The sequence below is a fragment of the Crotalus tigris genome, unplaced genomic scaffold (assembly GCF_016545835.1).
Source record: "Crotalus tigris isolate CLP2741 ecotype Arizona unplaced genomic scaffold, ASM1654583v1 scf7180000019181.594810, whole genome shotgun sequence".
NCBI lineage: Eukaryota > Metazoa > Chordata > Lepidosauria > Squamata > Viperidae > Crotalus > Crotalus tigris.
The window spans coordinates 74,537-90,955 of NW_024097419.1; the positions used below are offsets into that span (position 1 = coordinate 74,537).

Genomic DNA, 16,419 nt, shown 5'->3' on the forward strand with positions numbered 1-16,419 from the left:
TGCCTTCTCCAAAGAGTTGTTCTGCTGTCCATTGTGAACCTGGGTGATTAGCTCTGCTTTTGTGCCTCTCTTTTATATTCAGATTCAAAGACTACGTATTGTGTTCCGTTAAGAAGCATGCGGAACAGATCTTTCCAATCTTGAGGCAACATTCGATATGCACTAGCAATTGAATGTATCAGTCCTCTAGTATAGGGACTGGTTATGCCATAATCTTTTGTAGCCTTTTTCAATTCTCTGATCATAGCCAGGGGAAGTGCTTCCCAATCAACTATTAAGCCTGTTGCAGTCTGTTGGTAAGTAACAGGGAACAACTCTGTCTCGGATAGTTCAGAAATGCTTAAATCACCATTGTTTAAAGCCTTTTGAAAAGCACCACGGATGATTCCGGGCCGGGAGAGAGGCGGCAACGTGGCAGGAACAGGAGAGGCTGTTTGCTGTTTATCAGGATCCATAAAATTTGCAGGGGCAGAAGGAGGGTTAAAACCAGCTCCAGGGGGTAAGGGAGTGGCCAACATAACAGAAGGATTTTTATACGGTGGAGGGTCTAATAAAGGCTGATGAGGCGAGTCAGCATGGGTTTGAATCAGGGTATAGGCAATTTTCCAAAGGCATAAAATCTCTGTGGGGGCTCTCGGAGACTGATGGAGAACAGCGCCGATTTTCCTCCATGTATCTACTTTTAAAGATCCAGACTCCGGATAGGATGAGCAGTTAGCCCATACGTAAGCAAGCAATTTAACAGCCTCAGATTTAGAAAGGTGACGGTTAATTTCTGTTCCTGATCAGTAAGATATTTTTTCCTGCCAAGTAGCCTCAGCTCTTCCACATGCTGCTTTTGAGCGTGAGACATTCCACCCCCCATACTTACGAAGAGGAGTCAGTTGCCAGCAACTTCGTCGGGTGCACCAAGCCTATTCCAGGCGATAAGTAAAGGGTCGGCAGGGACGTATCCTTCAGTGGATCACGTCGGGGTCACCAGATGAGGTGGTCTCCCATGGAGAATGAGACACGCACGCAGCAGGTATCTCGGGATGGGAGCCCAGAGCTGACTCTTGCACCCTATTTTATTGTTACTAAGGTTTTTACATCACACAGCGTAAGCAAAAGACGTATATAGGGGTGGTTACAATATATCAAATAACAGACACTTTCCAGATGCAAGGCTACAGCAGGTGTTCTTATCAGAGTCTGTCCAAATGGTTGATGAATGCATCCTGTGTCTGAAACAGTCCGTTTGTTATCTCAGGCCCTTGTAGGAGATGCCTATGGGCAGATGTCTATGGGCATATTCGTGCAATTAATCCCACACCTATTGATGTAAACATTATTTACTTCTCAGTAGATGCATACTGTATTAATTGATACAATTAGTGTATTAATCTGGTGATTATTATTTTCCTTTAACATTATCCATTTATTTATACAGCTGCCAATCTTACAGACATGTGACACTGGGGACTTACAGTACAACAATAGTTAAATATTCCATAACAACCCACAATCAAAAATAAGTAAAATAAAAAAGTAAACAGATAAAACCCAAGATTGTGGGAGAACAAACCCCACAATCTCATATGGTCATCTTGCAGACTCTCCTTGGGATCCACAAAGCAGGTGACAAAAAACATGTTTTAAGGGCCTTCCAGAAAGCTAATAAAGATTGAATTATTTTCCAAAAAGCTTAAAGCAACCAGAAATACTTATTTTATTTCTCTTTATTTCAATTGCTATGAAATATCAATGTCTTTATAACAATGGAAATTATTGTTAAAGCCAAATGAATAAAGTTGGGCATATTGTTGTGTGAATAAAAATTCTTCTAGAATTCTTTTAGAACAGAAACTAGATATTTAAGTGAAATGCAAATTATTTCTTTAATCCAGTGACATCAAAAGATAACTTCTGTATAAATGTAAGGTATAAGGTTAAATAGAGTAAAATGTAATAATAATTGTTTAGAATTGTAAAATATGCCAAAACTATTGTGGACTGGTTTGCTGCATTATAAAGGAAGTTTATTTTCAGTGTTTATAAGCATCAATACTATTTACAATAATACAATAAATATTTTAAACATTCTAAAAATAATGACTATCTGCAGTAATTAAAGATTAAACTTTTAAAAAGTGGCAAAATCCATTATTTGCACTAATAAGATTTGTTGTAAGAGAGGTGTAATCCAGAAGGAACCATGAATCTAGCTGGTAGAAGTATATTTCTAGAAACAAAATATCATAAATAAATTACTAGGAAAATAAACTTTCTCTTTAATGGAACTATTGCAAGAGAAAATATATGATACTTTGGAGAAGTTGGGGAACATTGTATAATATAACTGTAGTGTGTCTGATTTTGCATTGGATTCTCCTTTAATAGAATTAAACTGCTTGTTTTAATCTTTCAAGTACACAAACAGTTTGTATGTGAGTATAGTATTATCTTGAATACATAGTGCACACTGCCTCCTCCTACTGTGGGAAAAGCTAACCAGAATCTCTGACTTGATCCATTCTTAACAAACCAGGAACATACGATTGAATAAGTTTTTCTGGATTTAGATCTGCTCCTGCTGACAGAAAGAATCAGGAAAGAGTAGTTTGTTCCAAGAGACTTGCTAAAGATTAATGTTTAGTCAGAAATATAGTGGGATTTACTCACAGCAGCACATATTAATATTCCTTTTCTGCAAATCAGCTGTAGATTTCAATTTCAATTGTTGAAAAATAATATTTTCAGCCATCTCTCTTGCCCACAGTCTACAATTCTTAAAATTCTTGATAGATTGATCCCAAACATTAGTGATATAATAAGAACACTGTAGGCATCTCTTATACAGCCCTAAATTATCACAGTACTGGGTAGCCTTGGACAGAAATAAACCTTATTCCAAATTTGTCTGGTAAGAGATAGAAAAGAGACAGAAGGCAACCTGAACACAAATGCTTATTGGTTGGTTTTAATCAATCTGATTTAGTCTACTACTGTATATGAAGTAATGAGATATTCCCTAGAATTAAAGGCAAGTGAAACATATTTTGTCTCTTTTTAAAAATAAAAGGGAAGGGTTCATTTATTTAATCTCCAGTATATAAAAGTTAATATGCATCATCCTCTCTCTTTCTGTAGGTTAGCATGATATATGAACTAAAACTGGTTACAAATGGCCTTTTTGTATTCACCAAATTTGTAGACAGAGAAATTGGAGAATTTCTAATTTCTAAGGAAGGACATCTTAGTGCTGATGATAACACCAAAGGCTAATGAAAATTCTCATCTGGAAGAGTTCCCTCCTGATGTTTTCCTTTGGGATTTAATCAAAGCCTGGGAGCCCAAAGGGATGATTATACAGTGAAAGGCAGGATATTTTTGACAACTCCCAATTACAGTAAATGGCTCATTTCATATAATTAACTAAATATTAAATCTGGGTTAAGAAAACACCATTGAGGTATTTTTATAACATGCTGTGGCCAAAGTAAATATATTACAGCTTAACATGATAGTGGGATTTTCACAAAATATTCAATTCTGTTTTGTTCCTTGTTTAGCATGCTGCGTAAAATGACTACATTCTAAGACCTAAAAGAGGGAATATGGTGTAGCAGTTGAGGTGTTGAATGAGGAGCAGTAACATCTGGAGTCTAAGCCATTGTCAGCCTCGTGGAAGTTCACGGCATGACTTTGGGCTAGTCCATCTCTCTCTCTCAGTCCAATCTACTTCACAGAGTTGTGTGGAAAATGGAAGAACACAGTGCTAGCTGTGCTGCTTTGAGCCCCTGAATAAAAGGAAGGCTATAAATGTAATGAATGAATTCAGAACTTAAAATGAACTTAGAAATTCTATTCTCCTTTGAAATTTCTTTCAAAGGAGAACAGAATTTCTGAATTCATTCTAAGTTCTGAATTTCTTTCAAAGGAAACTCTTTTTCATCAGATTGAATGAGAACTAATACAAAATCACATGGTCTAAATTCTCTACCCAGCACTAGTATAAAGTCAGTCAAAACCTCCATTCAGTTTGCAGTTTTGTGATGAGACAATAACAGACTTTCCCCCCTCCCCAGACACACTGAAGGAGAAACTGCACTTAGTAATAGTAGTAAAGTTGGAAGGGACCTTGGAGGTCATCTAGTCCAACCCCCTGCTCAGGCAGGAAACCCTACACCATTTCAGACAAATGGCTGTCCAGTCTCTTCTTAAAAACTTCCAGTGTTGGAGCATTTACTGCTTCTGGAGGCAGGCTGTTCCACTGATTAATTGTTCTCACTGTCAGGAAGTTTCTCTTAGTTCTAGGTTGCTTCTCTCCTTGATTAGTTTCCACCCGTTGCTTCTTGTCCTGCCTTCAGGTGCTTTGGAAAATAGCTTGATTCCCTCTTCTTTATGGCAGCCCCTAAGATATTGGAATACTGCTATCATGTCCCCCCTTGTCCTTCTCTTCGTTAAACTAGACATACCCAATTCTAGCAACCGTTCCTTATATGTTTTAGCCTCCAGTCCCCTAATCATCTTTGTTGCTCTTCTCTGTACTCTTTCTAGAGTCTCAACATCTTTTTTACATCGTGGTGACCAAAACTGGATGCAGTATTCCAAGTGTGGCCTTACCAAGGCATTGAAGAGTGGTATTAATACTTCACGTGATCTTGATTCTATCCCTCTGTTAATGCAGCCTAGCACTGTGTTGGCCTTTTTGGCAGCTGCAGCACACTGCTGGCTCATATTTAGGTGATTGTCTACTAGGACTCCGAGGTCCCTCTCACAGTTATTACTATTGAGCATGGTGCCACCTATGCTGTACTTGTGCATTTGGTTTTTATTGCCTAAATGTAGAACCTTGCTTTTTTCACCATTGAATTTCATTTTGTTAGTTAGTGCCCAGTGTTCAAGTCTGTTCAGATCCTTCTGTATCTTAAGCCTGTCTTCTGGAGTGTTGGCTATTCCTGCCAGCTTGGTGTCGTCTGCAAATTTGATGAGTTCCCTATCTATCCCTTCATCCAAATCATTGATGAAGATGTTGAAAAGCACTGGGCCCAGAACAGAGCCCTGGGGCACCCCACTACACACTTCCCTCCATATAGATGCAGTTCCATTGAGGACCACTCGCTGAGTACGGCCGGTCAGCCAGCTACGGATCCATCTGGTGGTGATTCTGTCTTCCCCACATTTTTCTATCTTATCAAGTAGTAGGTTGTGATCTACTTTATCAAATGCCTTACTGAAGTCCAAGTAAATTATGTCCACAGCATTCCTCTGATCCACTAATTTTGTCACTTGGTCAAAGATTTGTCTGGCATGATCTATTTTTGACAAACCCATGTTGGCTTTTAGTAATGACTTTGTTTGCCTCTAGGTGTTCATTGATTCGTTGTTTGATTATCTTTTCCAGGATTTTCCCAGGTATTGAGGTCAGGCTGATAGGTCTGTAATTTCTTGGATCCATTTTTTGATGAGTTCCCCATCTATCCCTTCATCCAAATCATTGATGAAGATGTTGAACTTAATCACTTGAATGAATACAATTTTTATTGATATGTTATTGAAAGACTGACATAAGAAAGAATCTTGTGAACGATACACACACAAACAGACTCGCATAAAGGCTATTCTGGAAATGAAATATTTGGGGAATTGTTCTCAAAAAATGATGTAACACAAACTGTATTACTAGGTGGACTAAGAGTACTACTAGTTCTAAAGCATCTTCAGATTCCTGTGATAATACTGCCTATATTCAAGAGCTGGCCATTTTATTTCTGGCACAGCTGTGCTGTGGTATTTGCATCCAATGAAAAAATGAAAAAAAAACTTTATTTTTTTTAATGCATTTCCCCAAATGCAGGCAGGTCTTCTAGCTCCTGGGAAAAGAAAGTGTCCTTTGAATAGAACCAGATAAATTTGGACAACATAATATAAAGATGTAGATGGAATGTTTGTGTGTAAGATTTAAAAGTATCCCTTCTTCACAAAGAGTGGGGTGATATGATTTGTATTGCTCTAAAATTCTTGGAAACTTACAGCAGGCAATGAGTTTTGTCTTCAGTTTTGCTAGGATGGCAAGTTAGAAGAGGACTGTTGTGTCTTTGAAGGGCTTTTGAAGGATTTGGAGGTGGTAGGGGTGGTAATGGAGAAAAACATGCACTGGTGTACCTCAAGGTTATGACCCAGCACTCTTCCAACATCTTCATAAATTCTCTAAATGAGGGAATAGAAGGGGAATTCATCAAAACTGCAGATGACAACAGGCTGGGGGAGAATTGCCAATTCTTTGGAAATTAGATTCAGAATTTAGAAGGATCTTGACAGATTTGAGCATTACACCTCTACCAGCAAGATGCAGTTCAGTTGTGAGGAAAGTAAGATCCTGCACCTAGGCAAGAAAAACCTAATGTACAGGTACAGAATAAGTGGTACTTGGATCAACAGTAGTAACTAAGATCTAGAGTCCTAGGTCTAGAAGTTTTAGTGGACCACCACTTGAGTATGAGCTAGCAGTGTGCTGCTGCAGCTGCCAAAAAAGCCAGTGTAGTCCTAGGCTGCATCCAATGGTGGGATTCAGCCAGTTTGCACCAGTTCGGCAGAACCAGTAGCTAAATTTTGCTGAGTTCGGAGAACCAGCTGGATGCATACTGCTTCCGGAAGCCCAGTCTAGGCCTCGGAGCCCTGGAGGAGGCCTCCCAGGCCTAGAACAACCTGCTCAAAGTGCATGGATGCCACTTTTGGAAGTCCATTGTAGGCCTTGGAGCTCCAGGCCTGCATCCAATAAGAGAACCGGTTGTTTAGGTATTTGAATCCCACCACTGGCTGCATCAATAGAGGGATATCATCAAGATCATGAGACATGAGACTTCCACTCTATACTACACTAATGAGACCTCACTTGGGATACTACATCCAGTTCTGATTGCCACATTAAAAAAAGATGCTAAGACTCTAGAAAGAGTGCAGAGAAGAACAACAGAGGTGATAAGGGGTCTGGAGGCTAAACTGTGTGATGAACATTTAAGGCAGTGGTTCTCAACCTGGGGGTTGGGACCCCATTTGGGCTCGAATGACCATTTCACAGGGGTCGCCAAACAACACAGTCCGCCATTTTTTCCCCTTTTCCTTAGCTGTGCTACTCCCTTTTATTCTATTGGCTTTTGAAAGCCAATAGAATAGACTCTCTTGAATAGAGTCTAATTCTATTGGCTTTCAAAAGCCAATAGGAATTGTCCAGGCTGTCTCTGCCCTGCTGAGCCCGCCAAAAGTGCCATTCTGCAAACGGTGCTGCACCAGTTGAGTAGTCCTCGACTTATGACTGGTTGAGTAATCCTCAACTTACGACCGGTTGGGGGTTGCGGCATTAAAAAGGTTGAGAACCACTGATTTAAGGGAACTAGGTATATCTAGCCTCGTGAAGAGAAGGATTAGAGTGACATGATATCGGTAGCTCCAGTACTTGAGGGGCTATCAGAGAAGAGGGGATATACTTTTTCTCCAAAGCATCTAAGGGCAGGACAAGAAATAACGGGTGAAAGACCATTCCAATCTAGAACTAAGGAGAAATTTCCTGACAGTAAGAACAATTAATCAATGGAACAGTTTGCCTTGTGGGAGCTCCATTGCTGGGGGTCTTTAAGAAAAGATTGGACAGCCATTTGTTGGATGCAATAAGGTTTCCTGCCTTGAGCAGGGGTTTAGACTAGGAGATTTCCAAAGACCCTTCCAGCCCTATGATTCTACGATTCTTTGTTTTTAATGAAATGTCATTAGAAAATTAGTTAAACGAAAAGCAAAACTTTAAAAGTACTTTTTTAACCATGAAAGTTTCCAGGCAGATAGAAAGTCTGGAGAAAAAAATACGACGATTCCTTGCATTCTTCCTGAGGAAGAGGAAAAGCGAGGCTTCTAAAATTGTTTCAATAATATGTAATTTTTATTACATTAACATATTTTAGGATATTAACAAGAGATTTCTCTTACCCATGCAATGTGTCCATCTATCTTTCTCTTTTTTGGAATTTGAGTTATTGTACATCTGAACTTTTTTTTCTTTCTTCACTTCATCATTAAGCACACACACAAAAACAAAGTGCTCTTTCATATGGACCACCCCCATTCCTCCAAATGTATTTTCTTCCTAGCTTGTATGTGTGCATGTGTGTATGTGTGTGTGTGTGTGTGTGTGTGTGTGTGTGTGTGTGTATGTGTGTATGTGTGTATGTATGTATATATGCCTTTTAAAAACAGATGCAAAGTTATGTGGGAGTTGGGGAACTGATTTTGGACTTAGTCCTAAAACTAAATTAAGGTAACTTTCACTGTCCTATCCTAAATGTATATAGTTTTCTTTCTTTGCTATTGTAACAGCAAGAACTGTCTTAGAAATATTAAACATCTATGTACATATTCTAACAATGTGACTTTCTGTTATTATCATCTAAACCTCAATTATACGAAATGGTTGCCATAACATTAACAAAAGTTATCCTGATTAATTATCTATTTCATACAATTTACTTTTCACAAATGTGTTTCTGACTATTAAATCACCGATCTACAAATTTTGGGAAATTATTGATCTCTGAGATAAAATGTGTCAGTTCTTACATATTTTGATTAGATGAATTAGAAAACAGTGATAAAGATACTTGTTGGCTAAAGTTTTCAAGATATTTTACAATAAAGATTTATACACAGGCAAGTAAATTTGCCTACAAGGGAGGCAGGTATCTAATGATCATGATGCCTTGTAACTTCTCAACAAAGTACAGTAGAACAATGGAAATGGTTCCACATGGAAGTATATAAATTTATCTTCACTTTGAGACTAAAGATTGTTACCCAACTGTAATTTATTGTTCTGTTATTACATTTGTCTTGGTCAGATCTATGCATTATATAGTTACATCTGGTGGCTTGTGAAAGTGTTATTGCCTAACATTTCCGAGGAACAGTTGCATGATATTTTCCCTCAAAAGCCAAGATGCCTCGAAACTGTATAAACAATGCAGATACATTCTGCTACATTTATGGCAAGGTTACATTTGTGGCTCAAAAATGTAGTATGACAGCTGTGGTAAAAAAAGAGGCATATCACCTACATTTTGGATGCAAATTGGGGATCAGGACAAGAGTTGCACCCCTCATTATTGTTGCATTACATGTGCAACTTATCTGCGTCATTGGCTAAGCAAGAAGAAACAGTCCATGCCTTTCGCAGTCCCAATGGTATGGAGGGAACCCACCAATCATAGCAGCGACTGCTATTTTTGCAAGGTTCCCCCAGTTGTAAAAGGGATCTCAAGAAAGAAGTGGACTGTGGAATATCCATACATTCTATCTACACAGCGTTCTGTTCTCCATGGTGAGGATTTGCCAATTCCAGATCCACCAGAATCCTACTCTCTAGACTCAGATGGTGATAAAGATGATGAGAGGATGCAGCCGTCGATGTCAATGGACCCAAACTTTAGCCCACCATATACTCCTCCTGAACCACAGAGGGAACTAAATGACCTGGTCAGGGATTTGGAATTGCCTTAGAGTAAGGCAGAGCTTTTGGGCTCCAGATTACAACAGTGGAACCTCTTGCAGAGTGATGTCATGAAAAATCAATAAATGAATGGAAAGTTAGGTTATTGGCATCAATAAAAAGATAAATTTATAATGATTGGTGTGGCAGCATTCTCATTGCTATATCACATTTTGCAGAAAAGTTATCCCCGTCGTAATTTTGAATTATTTTGATGCAATTTTGACCTGAAGCTATATCTTGGAAACTGGAGCCAATTAATACTCAGGACTGACCCAAATCTGGTAAAATTTAGCTACTTTCATTTCCGAGGCTTTCTCCCTGCAGACCAGTGAATTTAAATACTGTACTCATTTATCTGAGTATAAGTAAAGTTTTTAAGGAGTTGTTTATACAACTGCATTTGGTATTTTTTAAAAAATTTCTATGCATGGTTTTCCACAATACATCTTTGCAAATTAAAAGAGAATTGATGATAGAATAATAATACTTTGACTCAACAGCAAAGCTCTCCCCATTATATCCTGATCTCTCCCTTGGACAATCAGTATTTGTTTGTTTTGTGTGTTTGTATGTATGTGTGTGAGAGAGATAGAGACAGAGGCAGAGACAGAGAAATTCCTGGTTTTGAATTGATGCACAGAAAAAAGAAAGGAGTGGAACATCGAGACATCATATTTAAATAATTGGAATTGAATTCAGTGTCACTGCACTGATGGAGTGTACTAATTCATAATAAATGTTCCTTCTTGTATTATCTTGCTTGTGAGAATTGGGAATCCCTTAGTATCTATGCAGGGCTCACACTGTCTGATCGCATAAATGGAAGTGCACTTGCTTAAATGTTGGATATTACCCATATTCTGATTCCCCCCTCCCCCATGCCATCCTTTAATTTTAAGAACTCAATTCTATTCTACACTTTTTAGCTTTGCAAGAGCTACATTTAACTGTTTTTCTCTGGCAACAACTAGAAGTTTCCTTTTACTGTGTATATTGCCACTCAGTTCTGTCTATTCATTTTTTTGTGTAAAAAATTATTATATAAGATGTATGGAGTACTGGTGCTTTTGTATTTTTAGAAAATGATGGGTAATTTTAATCTTCTTTCCCCCCTTATATCTGGTAATTATAAAAGTGACTGTGTTTTGGTCACCAACTGATCACTATTGCAAATGGAAGCAAATGTTTCTACAAGGTCATCTTATTTCTTACAGATGAATGATGCTATGGGATTTGAATTGCCATGGGTGTATTTTGTCAGTCTCGTCATCTTTGGGTCATTTTTCGTTCTAAATCTTGTTCTCGGTGTATTGAGCGGGTAAGCACACACCTTTTTCATCCTAGAAGCAGAGTCCATATTTCAGTTGCCGTGAACACATAGGTAGAGGATAGAGATTAAATCTAAAGAATTGGGAATAGATTTTCATGGCGGACCAGAGCTTCCTTAAGACCAAATCCAAAGCTATTTTCTAAAAACAAAGAAAGTCCCAATAAATCAATTTAAATATAAGTATAGCATTAGATATGAAAAATACAGTTAAATAGAAATTAATTGGTCTGTACAAATAAAATAAGTAGAATAGAATTGTATATTTCCACATGACATAAGGATACAAAAAGTTATGTAATTTCCATGACTAAATAAGTGGAATTGTACACGTCATGAGTAAGCGCTAGAGTGGTGGTAAATCTGGTAAATGCTGAAGCAGTGTGCTGCTAAAAAGAGCAGATGGTGCTAATACACTCAATACCTATGTGATCTGTCAATTGTGAAAGGACTCTGCTATATAGTGAAAGGCTGAATCATAACATATTTCCTTACATTTTACAGGTAAATGATGCAATAGGATGTGAATGGCCATGGATCTATTTTGTTAGTCTTATCATTCTGGGCTCATTTTTCGTACTTAACCTGGTACTTGGTGTACTTAGTGGGTAAGCCATTAAATTAAACTTGCATTTCACACCACAGTGTATAAAATGCTCTGTGCATTTGTTTTAAGTTTCACACTGCTGGCTTTTCTGCATGTGCCTTGGATTGGTATGCCATTTTATGAATGTTTGCTTTTCCAACTGCCTGAATTTTATCATTGTACTTGCCTGTGACACATTTACATTGCTTTCCAACTCCTTCAATTCAGTGAAGAGCTAACATTGCCAGTGTTACACTTCTGCACTCCTTATAGATATGAGTACTCTAAAACAGGAGTCACCAACTGTGGTCCATGGCCCACTACTGGGCTATGGGCTGGTTGGCCACTACGCCACGTGAGTGGCTGGCTAGTGCACACATATGTGTGCACTCGCATCCCCCTCTAGCATCACAGTGTCACATGGGCGCTAGCAATGACGTGAGCATCGGGCAGGCACTAGCATTGCCACGAATGCATCCCCCCACTCGTGCTAGTGTTGCGGTGTCATGGTGGCGCTATCATCATGGCAAGAGCACTATCTCCATTCGCGCTAGTGTCACTCGAGCATTGCATGGGTATGATGACCTAGGGCCCTGAACAGAGGTAAAGCAGTCAGCTGGCAAGAGAAACAGTCCTTTAAGCACTGCCAATGTTTCCCAAAAGCTCCCACATATGCTGGCAAGAGTTCAACCAAAGCACACATACACGTTCCTTTCAGCTGCCTCTGGCTAAAGGTAATTTCAATACAGCCAGAGAAGTTTACAATGTCCTCAAGGCAAGACAGATAACAAGAAAACAAAACAAAAATGTAACGAGTCCTTTTAACTCTTAGCTTGCCTGCAGACTGCAAGGAGAGACTCAGAAATGCAGTCTGTGGTGGTGAAGCAGGAAGCCAACTGGTCCAGAATTCAAAGTGTCCAGGTTAAACAAAGACAAGAGCACAATTCACAACTATCTCAAGATATCACGTTTGTTCCCGGCAAATGCCCCACCCCACAGTGTCTCCTTCAATCTTAATCCCCAGGTGTGCCTTGTGGGGCGGGACACTCTCCTCCCGAGCAATTGAGCCTGCCTCCGTTGTTCTCTCCTCCTCTCTGCTCTCCTTGCTCTAGGATCAGATGGGGGGGCTTGCTCCTCATTTGAACTCGGCCTTCCCTGTTGAAGGGTCCTGGCCTGCCTCAGCCTGTTCCTCCCTACAGTCCTCTGAAGCCACAGACATCCCCTCCTGGGCCTCAGCAGAGTCCTGCTCTAACTCCATGTCTTTCTTGGAGTCAGGCTTGGACGGAGGCATGACAATGGGCATCTGTGGCACCATTTGCATCATGCGTGCAATCATGGCCCTGTTTGTGTGTGGCCCCGTTTGTACATATGCGTGCTCACATGCATAGAGGCGCCTCCACCTGGGCTGTCAACCCTGAAAGGTTGGGGACCACTGCTCTAAAACACCTGTGTAAGCGGCATTTTCAAATATGGATAATGCTGTTGTTCCCTGTTACCTACACCAAATGTAATGTTCACATTAGCACACAGGCGTTCCATATAAATTATCTTTACATTATTCATGTAAAGACATAGTGTAGCAGACACTTCATTTTTCTTTCTATTTGTACCAACTGTTTAGTTTTTCTAAGTGTTTGTTGCTCCCGCAACACTGAGGGAAACATCCTGTCTAAAGACATGAAATTTAATCTAGGGAATAGTATAAATGTCTTGCTTGGCTGTCAGTTGTAAAAGCAGAAATAATTTATCAGTACAAGTCATTTCATCTTTGCCAAAGGGAAAGGTTGTCATCTCACTATCATGTATTCCAGAAGGTTTCTTTCCTGTACTGAAAAAACAAGAACCTGGAATACTGGCAGACTGCCTATCAGGTGCAAAACTTAACAATTTGGAAATGGAACATTCTAGAAAACCCCTGAACATTTCATTCTCTTTCCAGCCAATGTTAAATCTACACTAGAACATATTGTTCTAGAAGCCATTTAACAATTTCCAGAAATATTTCCTCCAAAGTGGAATCAGTTTAAGGGAATTTTTTTCTGTATTTTAGACCAAAAATATCTATTTTAGAGACAGACTCTCCCCGAGAGACCTCAAATGCCCTCTAATTTGGAGATTTGCCTTTGGAAAAGACCATACCATTCCAGAGTTCCAGAGGGGAACAGACTATTTTGGAGTTCTTTAAAACATTCTGTTTCCAAATCAGTGAGTTTTTCACATCCTCTAGGTCTGTGTGTTAGTGCACGTGCTTCTACATCAGACTTGACTTCTGGTAACAGCCTGTGCAAGTCTTGCAGTTTTCTTGGCAGAAATTTCAGAAATGGTTTGCCCTTGCATTCTCTTTCCTGGGGCTGAGAGAGTGTGACTGGCTCAAAGTCACCAAGGCAGTGTTTGTGTATTAACATACGGAAAATTGCTTGTAGTATAAAATCATAAAAAACATAAACCAAATATAGTGGTTGCACCATGTGCCTTATCCTGCAACTACTGCTGAAATCACAACTGGGAAACAGAATGTGACCCATTATTTTGATTACCATTTGTGAGCAATTAGAGCAGGTGCCTGGCTGACTTTACAATTTCTGGCATTGTTTTCATGAAATAGTTTCAATGCCCCTATTTTAATTTATTGTTGTATTTAAGCAATTTATTTCCTTTATTATGTTACACCTTTTTCTAATCAGTGTAAGGTAAAGATGAATAACATAAGAATCCCATCAAAATATACTATCCAGTCAATTATATATAACCAACTTACACAGCTAACCTGAATGTAACTCAGTTTGATTCTCAGTGAATGAGTAACAGAGGGCATTATATTTTGGATTTTGCATAAAATCTTATTGTTTCAGCCTCAAACACCTACAATTAAAGAATTTAGCAGTAGGCTCATAGGGAAGAATTTGGTCTTTTTCAGAGAGACAGGTCCCAAGTCCTTTAGAGCTTCATGTGTTATAAGCATCAACAAAGGAAGAATGTTATAAGCAGAATCATAGCCATTGGATCAGTTTTAATACAAAATATATTTTGTCTAATTATCCTGAGTGTTGTGGAGAGGAGTAATCACATTCCATTTATCATTATAATTTTTCAACAGTAATACTATAGGATAGAGCCCGGGTGTCAAACTCACCATGTCACATGATGTGTTGTGAGGTATTGCAACTTTTTTTCACATTGCCAGAGCTGGGGTGGGCCTGGCCTCCACATGGTGCAACTGGCCCGCAGGCCGGCAGTTTGATATCCCTGGAACAGAGGGAAATTTCATTAATCTATGTAGGCACCTAGGTGAACATACACTGAAATAGACACTGGGGCAAAGACAATCTCCTCTAGTCTGCATTGGTCACATTCTCTATGTTCCCAGTGGTTCCTGTTGCACAAAATAATCTGAAGGGTTATTTTTATAAATAGACAGAAGGCATGGCACAACCTGAGGGAGATGGAGGAAAAATGCCCCTTATCTGGTGTAAATATCATTTATTAATCAAACATATAATGCCCACCCTTGGATCTGGTGAAACCTTGTGCAGCAAACAAAACAAAATACATCAATATTAAACACTAAAGGAAAACCTATTACCCCTCCCCCCATGCAATAAAAATGTCAATAGGCACCCCTAGCTACATCCATGCCAGAGCTCCAGAGCTAATGGCCTAGTCCCCACTACCTGGGGACTGGGGGACAGCCACATCTTCACAGCCTTCTGGAAAGCCTGAAGGATCAAGGCCATACATAACTCTGGAGGGAGGCTATTCTGTAAGGCAGGTGCTATGACAGAAGAAATACTTCTAGGACCTACCAGATGACTCTGTCTCACTGAGGGAATCAAGACTGTGCCCCTCTGCCAGATCTGGTGGGACAGGCAGAAACTACTGCAGAGAAGCTGTCCTGCAAGTAAACGCAAGCAGATCTTGAATTATACACCCAGAACCCCTAGGGAACCAGTATGGTTCACTTAGCAGCAACATTAAATGGGATCTGCATTCCAGGTGAGAAGCTTTTTGAAGCTTTAGAATACTTTTCAAGGAATGCATGTAGAATTTTATATTCATGAGCCAAAAATATACAGAGATACAGTATGAAATCATAAACAAAGACATTAGCATGCTAGGAAGATAAAGGGGGTAGTATATATTATAAACGTTGTAACATCTAAGCCCACAATAAATAGCCAAAGCAAGCATGTCTAATTATGATACAAACCCTGCAGCTTCTGATGGCAGTTACAGTTGAGCAGCATTTAGCAACTTCCATGGACATTTCAGCAGATGGTTCTGTTAGTAAAAAGTGCATAACCTCTTCTTCAAGACAACTCGTATATTTAGCAAAGATGGAGAATATTAATCCAAAGCACTAAATAAAACATGCCAGGCTCTCTTAGTGGCTTTGTTTAAGCATAGGTTCCAAATATGGGGTGTTTCTGAACTTGCTGTCCAACACTTTTCAGCATTAAACTTTACTAATGTAAAGTTGCCTTCTAGAAGTTCTGTTAGGAAAATAATTCCGCTAAAATAATTTAAAAATTTGGATCCAAGTGAAAGGCCCATTTCTGACCTCTATCATAACTTTATTTGGCCCGTGCATTAACAGAAACACTTGGATGCCATTGATTTCTTAAATTATGGTGGCAATTGATAGATCTCTTAGTGAATAAGACAATCTTCTTAATTAATTTCTAGTTAACTCATAAGATTAAGTTAGATGTAGGCAACTGATACTTACCTATTTTGAATTTTAACTCATACTAAGTCTGGCCATTAGTTATGCTGACTAGTCATGTGAGAGTTACAACCCAAAACATTTGAAGAGATCAAATTGCCAGACTTTGATTTAAGGAATTAGAAAGACTTTATTTCAGTCACTGCTGTCCATCAGGTATCACTCCTCAATCATATTTCAAATTAAAATTTGCCTGCATCTGTTCACATTTATATGGATTTTATTTGCATCAAACTTTATATTCTAATTGCTATTTCAATTTAAGA

The 16,419-nt window shown here is 39.0% G+C and overlaps 1 protein-coding gene across 14 annotated transcripts in view; it reads left to right on the forward strand.

Annotated features, from left to right (window-relative positions):
- The window catches only part of CACNA1D (calcium voltage-gated channel subunit alpha1 D), a 157,090-nt gene that overhangs the window by 22,855 nt on the left and 117,816 nt on the right, over positions 1-16,419 (forward strand). For 9 of the 14 annotated variants that reach the window (XM_039360900.1, XM_039360906.1, XM_039360903.1 and 6 more), the window contains exon 5: positions 11,349-11,452. In XM_039360900.1, coding sequence (XP_039216834.1) covers positions 11,349-11,452 — 104 coding nt within the window. Of the gene's footprint in view, positions 1-10,731; positions 10,836-11,348; positions 11,453-16,419 lie in introns of all 14 variants that reach the window. The other 5 variants (XM_039360901.1, XM_039360911.1, XM_039360912.1 and 2 more) reach the window with 1 other exon arrangement.